This window comes from Kogia breviceps, chromosome 1 (assembly GCF_026419965.1).
Source record: "Kogia breviceps isolate mKogBre1 chromosome 1, mKogBre1 haplotype 1, whole genome shotgun sequence".
Lineage (NCBI taxonomy): Eukaryota > Metazoa > Chordata > Mammalia > Artiodactyla > Physeteridae > Kogia > Kogia breviceps.
In genome coordinates this window covers 187,315,479-187,324,435 of record NC_081310.1, presented here as the reverse complement: position 1 = coordinate 187,324,435, position 8,957 = coordinate 187,315,479, and the positions used below count along the sequence as shown (strand labels likewise).

The following is an 8,957-nucleotide window of genomic DNA, read 5'->3' as shown; positions in this document are numbered from 1 at the left end:
ATACACACTACTATATAAAAAATAGAACTAATAAGGACCTACTGTATAGCACAGGGAACTCTACTCAGTACTCTGTAATGACCTATATGGGAAAAGAATCTAAAAAAGAGTGGATATGTGATATATGTATAACAGATTCACTTTGCTGTACACCTGAAACTAAAACAACATTGTAAATCAGCTATACTCCAATAAAAACTATAAAAATTTTTTTTAAAAGTCCACTTTCAAAAAACCCCCACATATTTCACTGGGTTGTTGTAATGATTAAATAAGGTAGTACTTGTAACGCAGTTAGAATAGTGCCTTGAACACGGTCAATACCATAAAAGTTTGTCATTATTATCATTATGATTGTATGTGGTCTTCACTGTTACTCTTGTTTTACAGATGAGGAAAAGGATGTTAAGCAACTCACCTACGATCATGGAATGAGTTAGCAATAGACCTGAACTGGAACCTGGGGCTCTGCCATCCTGTCCAGTGGTTTTTCCACTCCTAGCACTGCCTCCCAACTTAACTAAATACAAGCAGAGGGGTTGTTGCAGGCCTTGGGGTGTCTGTGCAAGAAAAGGCGGGGCCAGGCATAACTCACATTCTTTCTTTCTGAGACTAAAAGAGGGATCTGTAGAGGAGGAATTTCAGCAACTTCAGAGAAGCATGTGAAACATTCTACAACAATTCAGTCCAGTTCCATATCATGAACTTTTACTAGCATGTGAATTTATCTTTCCGATCTACTTCTCTTCCCTTCCATCCCAGACTCAGCATCCCATCCCATCCCATCCCCATCCCCATCCATCACCTGTCCTTGGATAGTTACAGGAACTTCCTACCTGGCATCCCTCCTTCAACCCATTCTCCTAACTGGAGCCAAAGACATTTTTTAAACATAAGCCTGCTCAGGTTAGTTCCTGATTAAAATGTTTCAATGGCTCCCCATGGCTCTAAGGACTGGGACTAAACCTTTTCATAGGGCCTACAAGACTGGTCCAGATCTGGGCCTTCCTTTCATTTCCTGTCTCATAGCTCAAGTCCTGGGCTCCTGTCAGATTGAACTTTCTTCAGTTCCTCAAAACGGAGCTCTGGTGTTGCACACACAATCCCCTCTCTCTTAACTGTCTTAGTCTGGCCAAGTCCTACTCATCCTTTAAGCTTCGGCCTAGAACCCAGCTCTTCTGGGAAGACTTTTTGCATTTTTCACTCCACTTTTTGCCCCACTGCACCCTTGATAGAATTTGTCATGCAGTATCGAAATTGCTGTGTCCTTGCCTGTATGTCTCATTGGAATCTGGGCTCCCTGAGGGCAATCGCCATGTCTCTTTGATTCAGTGTTACATCTTGCATCTACCACAGGGGCTGAAGTTGAGAGTTACTTACACACTGAAGGTAAGTACAGCCATTAGTTGAAAGTGAGGAAATGGAGGCTATTCCCAAAGGGGAACTTGTAGGTAGAGAAAATAACATCATTAAGGGCAGAAACATTAGGAACATTCCCAGAAATGGTGAAAGAGACTGGTTAGAGGGTCAAGACGTGGAGGAGACAGTGGCATCACGGTGGGAAGAGAGAGTTAAGAAAGAGGGTCCAGGATGAGGGAGAAGAGGGGATTACAGCAGGAGAGAGGGGATTACTGATGGAGTTAGCTTCCAGGGTACGTGGATGTGGATTAGGGTTACCAACTACCCTGGTTTACCTGGGGCTGTCCCCGTTTTAAAACTGAAAGTCCTGCACCCTTGGAAAACCCTTAGTCCAGGTAAGCCTGGGCTGGTCACCTTACGGAGGAATCAAGATTACAAGAGGAGCCAGTTTTGGACAAGGGCTACCTCTACCTGAGTTATGAGGGAAGGTAGAGAAGCAGAGAAAGCCAGGATTAAATAAAGTGTATGCGCTTTAGTACCCCGGCTCTCCTTGACCTTTTCCTGCTTTGTTCTCTCTGGTCCCACCTGCTGCTCACTTGGAGTACCACCCACCGATAGAGGGAGGAGCGAAACAAACAAAGATGGGTTCCCCTCTAGCTCTCCCAGGCGAGCTCTCTATGGCGCCTGTCAGCCTAGCCGGGCGGAGGGGCAGGGTTCCATCACATGACCTGGGTTCCCGGCGCCGGCGCAGGCGGGGTGGCAGTGTCGCCGTCGCCGGGTTCCGTAGCCTCCGCCGCTTCGCCTCCTCGGCACCTGAGGCGGCCGTCCGGCGGTCCTGCGGCTCTCTCTCCTGCCGCTGCGGGCCGCGGGGCCAAGGCCATGTCCCGGAAGCAGGCGGCGAAGAGCCGGCCGGGCAGCGGCAGCCGGAAAGCCGAGGCCGAGCGCAAGCGGGACGAGCGGGCGGCGCGTCGGGCCCTGGCCAAGGAGCGGCGGAACCGGCCGGAGCCCGGCGGCGGCGGCGGCTGCGAGGAGGAGTTCGTCAGCTTCGCCAACCAGCTGCAGGCCCTGGGGCTGAAGCTGCGGGAGGTGCCGGGGGACGGGTGAGGCGGGCCCGGGAGCGCGGGGGGCGGCGCCGGGGGACCCGCCGGGCATGATGACCGTTGCCGGTTCTCGCCCACCCATTCATCGGGCGGCCCCGAGCGCCAGCTGCGAGCCAGCCGTTTCCTAATGCAGGGGGTCCGGCGGCGAGCGAGGCGGCCAGGCCCCGACGCTCGAGTAATCCCCAGTTGCCCTAATCATGGCAAAGGCTCCAAGCAAACTGTAAAGGGGTCCTGAGAGAGAATACTGGAGCAGGTCTCCTTTTTAGATCGGTGCTCAGGAAGGCCCCCCTGGAAGGTGACATTTAAGCTGAGACCTGAACGAATGAGATGGAGCCAGTCAGCCGAAGAGCAGGACCGCACGGAGAGCGGTCATAATGAGCATCAGACGAATAGAAAGAGGCGTAAGCCCCACTTGGTATAACGCTTGGCCTCCTTTGAGTCCTTACTGTTGGCTATTGCCCTCCTTTTACGCTTGGGAAATTAGGTCTGTGAGGGCCTGTTGTTTACTGAGCTGGAGCTGAAGGCAGCTTCTCTAATTCTTAACTTCTATGGTCTTCAGTTTCTCTATAAACAATGGCGCTTACCCAAGTTTGCTTGGGGTTTGGACTGGAATCTGTGTCCACCTTTTTTAGGGAACACGGGATAAATAAACGGGGTGGGAGGGAGGGAATGGGCGAAGGGAAGGAAAAATGGCCTCAGGAGGGGGCATATGGATCCAGGAGCGTGGAGGGCAGAAGAAAAGGGGTAGGGGAGAGGGCAGGAGGTCAGTTAGCATCCCCATTGCAGGGGTAGGTAAAAGGGAGTCGATGCCAGAGTGTGGCACTCTTGAAGAGATAGTATTAATAACAGCCTGGTTGTTTTTGTTTCTCCCTTCATTTGGGCATTTTTGTTGAATGAATGAATGATAAAAATATCATAGAGGGAGGCCAACTAGACCCTCAGCAGGGCCCTTCAAAGGGGCATTTTCTTAGTGGAGTCGCTACAGTTAAAAGCTTGCTTTGCTGGGTCTTGCCTTTAGCCTAGTGCCTTGATTTTTGTCCAATATAGTTAATAAATATTCAGGGCCTTATTTATCCTAAGCAGACTCACAAGCACAAGACATTGCTCTATAAACCGAAATACCAGTTGAATACTTTATGGTGAGATTGGGCTGGGGTCTGCTGCTTCCTTGCACATGATTGGTTTGCTTGTGTCTGCTGTACTGGGCATGGGCTTCCCACTGGCAGGGTATCCAGGAAACGGAAGGACTCAACAGATGATTGCTTATGAGCAGGAATTGCAGCACAGAGATGCTGGGGACACACTGATGACTAAGATTACGTTAAAGCTTAGTAAGAGAGAGACGTAACAGCAGGTCTCAAACATTTTGGTCTTAGGATCCCTTTACACTCTTAAAAGTTACTGAGGACTCCAAAGAGCTTTTGTCTATGTGGGTTATAGGTATCAATATTTACTATATTAGAAAGTAAAATAAAAATTAAAAACATAATACACAAACACACATTATATTAACTTTCAGAGTCATAACATCGAATATCATATATCAGGTAGCCTCTGGAAAACTCCACGGTACACTTGTGAGAGAATGAGAGTGAAAAAGATAAATAACATCTTAGTTTTGGACTCATGGATGCCCTGAAAGGTTCTCAGAGATACCCCCCCCCTTCCCAAACTGGGCCACACTTTAAGAATGGATGATATAAATAATTAAAATGCAAGTTGATATATTCTTAACCGTGACCGATTATAGTGGTACTATCGAGAAAGAAGTTGCCAACACTCCCAGAAGTGGTCAGGGAAGCCTTGTTCATTCAGCAAACGTTCATCGAAACCTACCGTGTGCTAGATGCCTTTCAGAGGAGGTCGAACTCAGACTGGGCCATGAAGGACCACTAAAAATATGCCAAGAGAACATTCCAGGCTGAGGAGTAATACATGTAAAGGCACAGGAGCATATTATTTTTGAGACATCTGCAAGTTGTTTAGGATGACAGGAGTACAGGGTACAAGGGTAGAAGTCAGTGGCAGTGAAGCTGCAGAGGCCAGCTGGACTGCAGTGCTCATGTCTCTCATTTCTGACGTCCCTATTCTTTGGACAATGTTAGATAGATAAAATGATCATGATAATTTCTCCTTTGGGGGCTCCATGAAGCTAACCCCTTTCTGCTCACCAATTCTTCCCATGGGTGCCATGGACTGTTCAGCCCTCTTTAGTATTGTGGTACTTTTGGATATGGTGATGACAGGCTTTATCACTGCAGTGGATGGTGCTTCCTGTGTATGTTACAGGTTAGTGGGTGTCAACAGATTATTTTATTAACACTTATTGAGTACTCTTGGTGAAATAATAAAGTTGTGGTAATAAAAAAATAGTTGACAATCTCCACTCTTCTGTCTTTCCATTCTGGTCTGATTACGATATTGAGTAGCCTGAGATAGCATCTCACACTATATAGGTGTATTCATTGTTGGCAGTATGGTACTTGTAGCATTCTGGAACCTTCGGGTACTTGGGAAGAAATTAGCTGGTGTTCTCTAACGTGGCCTAGATTAATCAGGGAGCTACTTACGGATTTTTGTAATGCATCATGGCCCGCCTTCATATTTGTTGTGTTACCTGGAGGATGGACCCACATAAATTGGATTCAGTTTCAAAACAAGAAATATTTTCACCTTCATGTTGTCCTTAAAAACATGATTGGATGTAGCGTGAAAAGAATCGCTAATTGGATTAGGCAGTACAATATTAACATCTCTCTGAACTATATCCACTTGTATCTTCCTAAATGTAGCCTCAAAGTACATTGCTAAGTAGTAGTGTTCCAATATTAAAGCATTAAAGAATCACTAATTTTAGCCATTTGTCTCAGGTTCTTTTATTTTGAAAGTTTTACCTTATTTTTATAATCGTAGGATCTTAGTGCTAGAAGGGCATTCACACTTTGTCATCTTGTCTAATTATCCGTTAGTACCTGCATCACCTGTACAGCAGCCTCATCTTTTGGGTCTGGCTCAGTGGTTTTCAGCCTTGGTGGCACAATAGAATCACTTGGTGAACTTTGGAAAAAGTACAGTGCCTGGGTGCTCCCTTAGATCAGCCACACCAGAATCTCAGGTAGTGGGGCCTGGTTAGGGATAATTTTTAAAAATGTCCACATGTGATTCTAATGTGCAGTATAACTGAGAACTGCTGATTTAGAGTCTAGATTCTAGACTAGTGTTTCTCAAACTTTAACATACGACAGAATCACCAGGAGGGCTGATTAAGCCCTCAGAGGGAAGAGTTTGCTGGGTTCCCAACCCCAGAGTGTCTGACTCAGTAGGGCTGGGGTTGGGCTAGGGGGCTCAGAATTTTCATTTTGAACAGGTTCTCAGGTGATGCTGACGTTGCTAGTCAGGGGTCGCACTTTGAGACTCAGTGATTGAGACCAGCACTGTCTGATAGAAATAAAATGGGAACCACGTATGTATAATAATTAAAAATTTTTCTGTTAGCCACATTAAATAGGTAAAATGAAACAAGTTTTTAAAATAATGTTCAAAAGTGTAAGTCTTTTACACTTACAACACACCTCAGTTTGTATTAACCACATTTCAAGTGCTTAGTAATCACCTGTGGTTAGTGGCAACCATATTGTATAACACATACGTAGGCAATTCCTGAGGCTTGTCAATAGAAATGTACAAAATCCTGAAGTCTGTGCAGTCCGTCTCTATAGACCTAAAATAAAATTACCTTTTATTTGCCAAAATCGATGTCTCTGTAGCTTCCTTGTTTTAGTTTAGTTTTATTGTACAAGGATAACATCCCTTTCACCATGACGAATAGGTGGAGGCAGCTGTCATGTCCCCCTGAGCTTTCTTTAGGCTAGAAGTCACGCGTCGTTTATGTTCTTCATATTATTTACTTTAAAGCCACATCAACTCATCTGAACCTATCTTCAAATGTAGTAACTAGAATCATACACAGTACTTTAGCTGGGATCTGACCTCAAAGAACAGAACAAAATCTGACCCCCTCTTCCCTGACTTTTCTGCATACCTACTGCCATTACTGCAGCCGAAGAGCCCATTAATTTTTTTTAATGTCTAACGTTGCAGTATTGCCTCATGCTAAATTATTGAGCACCCGAAACCCTTAATTAATGTAATTGGTTATTTTTATGAACTCAAATGCAAGACTTACCATATATCCCTGTAGTGCAGTGGTTCTGAAGTGGGCATGATTTTTCCCCCCAAGGGAACATCTGGCAATGGCTGAAGATAGTTTTGGCTGTTACAACTGGCGGGAACATGGTGGTAGTGGTGTTACTGGCATCTAGTGGGTAGAGGCCAAGGGTGCTCCTAAACATCTTCCAGTGCACAGGACAAAGGATTATTCCAGAATGTCAACAGTGGGGGGGGGGGTGTGGACTCAGGAAGCAGCTGGGATCTCCTAGAGGCCCTCTGGGCACTGGCCGCACTGTGCTCACGGGGATGGTGAGTGCTCTTGCTGGGCTCCCGAAGGGAACTTAGGTTGTTTGTAGAGTTTGTTCACATTTCATGCGCCACTGTCTTGTAACTCTGTCAGAAAAGGAAGTGATGTGTCTATCTTGATTTTTCATTTTGACTGCTTATTTTTAGTGAGCTCAAGGAAAGTTTGGTAAATATAGAAAAGTATATCAAACTAAGTTTAACAAATAATCCTAATTCTACTCCCCAGGGATAACTGTTACTAACATTTCGGTGCCTGGGATTGAATCCTGGGTCCACCAGCTACTGATTTTGTGACCTTGGGCAAGTTACCTTAGGGCGATAGTAATAGTGCCCATCTCATAGAGTTGTAAGGACTAAACACGCTTAATACATATGAAGTGTTTGGAACAGTCCCTGGCACATTGTAAGAGCTGTTTAAGTGATGGTTTCAGCGCTTTTTCTCTGCATACATTTGTAGGTGTTTCTCCATCTGTGTATATAGTATACAGATGAATGTGCTTGCGCTCATGCAGTATACACAGTTTGATACCTACTGTTTTGGCTTATGTGGAGAACATTTGCCTCTGTTGCTGAAAGTTCATGGAAAGCATGTTACTTTCTGTAGAACACCATGAATTTTGAGATATCAAATGTAAAGCAACTAAATATGTAATTTCGCACCAAATCATGCCTCCTTTTAAACTGGATTCAAGAATAAACTGGTGGTGGCAGATGTTAAAGTTTTAAGAAAAGTTTGAGAGAGAAGCTTAAAATTGAGAACATCTTATCCATTAGCTTACTTTATTCCTGTGGTCGAAAAAAGACTGCCATTGTTAGATTTTAGCAACAGACCCCTCATTCTAGTGTATAGAACTGTTATGTTCCAGTCCCTTCTAGAATGTTGCCCCAGATTGATGCAGAGTTTCTTGGATTCTAGTTTGTAGAATCTGTTGTCTAAATTCTCCCCTTCACCCCACCAAAACAAACAAACAAACAAAATATATATATATATATCTCCTTATATGTTTGAAGAGATTCCTACCTCTCTGTAACTTTCTGCTGAAAACTCACTTTTCTGAGTTGAAAAACAAAAAACCTCCGTCACCTATACGTTTAGGTTTGAAGTCCTTCCAGAAGTGCGTTGAGTTTATATTTTGGAATTAGAATGTCATAGGTTTTCATTTGGAAGAGTAAACAGTTTGGTGTGAAAGTGGACAACTGTTTGGTTTCAGAATGGCTGTTTCCTTAGTTGTGAGGGTACCAGGTTGTGTTTGCCTTGTTTCAGTCTCTGTGTATCTGGGCTCTGTGTTTGTGGTATAGTTTGGAATTTTAGAAGCCTTTAAGGGGTTTGAAAGTAAAGATAACTCTTAATTTATTACCAGCATTTTAATTTTAGAAACAAAATAGAAAGAAAACTTGGAGAGTTTTCATTTGGCAGGAGTAAGAACAGCGTTGTGGCTCCTTGGGTGAGAGGTGATGAGCCAAGGAGGGAGAGTGTCCTTGTGAACTATGCCTGTGTGTTGTCTAGATGCTCTTCTTCCCACAGCTTTCCCCACTGTGTCCTTAGGACTCAAACAGGATGTTCAGTTCAGTTGTTTCTATTGGGAGCTTGACAAATTGCTGTCTTTTTGGTACTTGTTAGGTGAATAGCTGAGCAGCCATAGTGAAAAGGGTTTCAGAAAAGAGGCAGTAGATATGATTTATTATTTTGGAAGGGGATCTGGGAGTCATAGCCCTTAGGTGTGGGATGGCCTGTAGTGTCTGGACCCTGTCTTCAGGTGGTTAGTATATCACCAAACTTCACCAAGCAGCGAAGGTACAGAGAAGTTCAGTATGTCTCCTGAGTCAGCAGCAAGCTGGTAAGTGGGGAATAGGATTCTTGTTTGATGCCTCTCAAAAAGGTAATGTGATTGAATATCTTCCCTAGTGCTCTCCCCTCTGGTATCTGGGAGGAAGCTGGACAGTCAGAGTTGAGGCTTTATCTGTTTTCTGTGTGAAAGATTTCCAAGGATGGCCTAGCATGAAGCATCATTGTTTTAGATG

General features: G+C 44.6%; 1 protein-coding gene across 2 annotated transcripts in view; it reads left to right on the top strand.

Annotated features, from left to right (window-relative positions):
- The first annotated feature begins 2,081 nt into the window (after positions 1-2,081).
- Positions 2,082-8,957, top strand: part of OTUD3 (OTU deubiquitinase 3) — a 29,613-nt gene continuing 22,737 nt past the window's right edge. Inside the window, exon 1 of one of the 2 annotated variants that reach the window (XM_067016142.1) lies at positions 2,082-2,459. In XM_067016142.1, the coding sequence (XP_066872243.1) occupies positions 2,083-2,459 (377 nt within the window). In that variant the 5' untranslated portion in view covers position 2,082. The remainder of the gene's footprint in view (positions 2,460-8,957) is intronic. The other variant, XM_059083653.2, reaches the window with a different exon arrangement.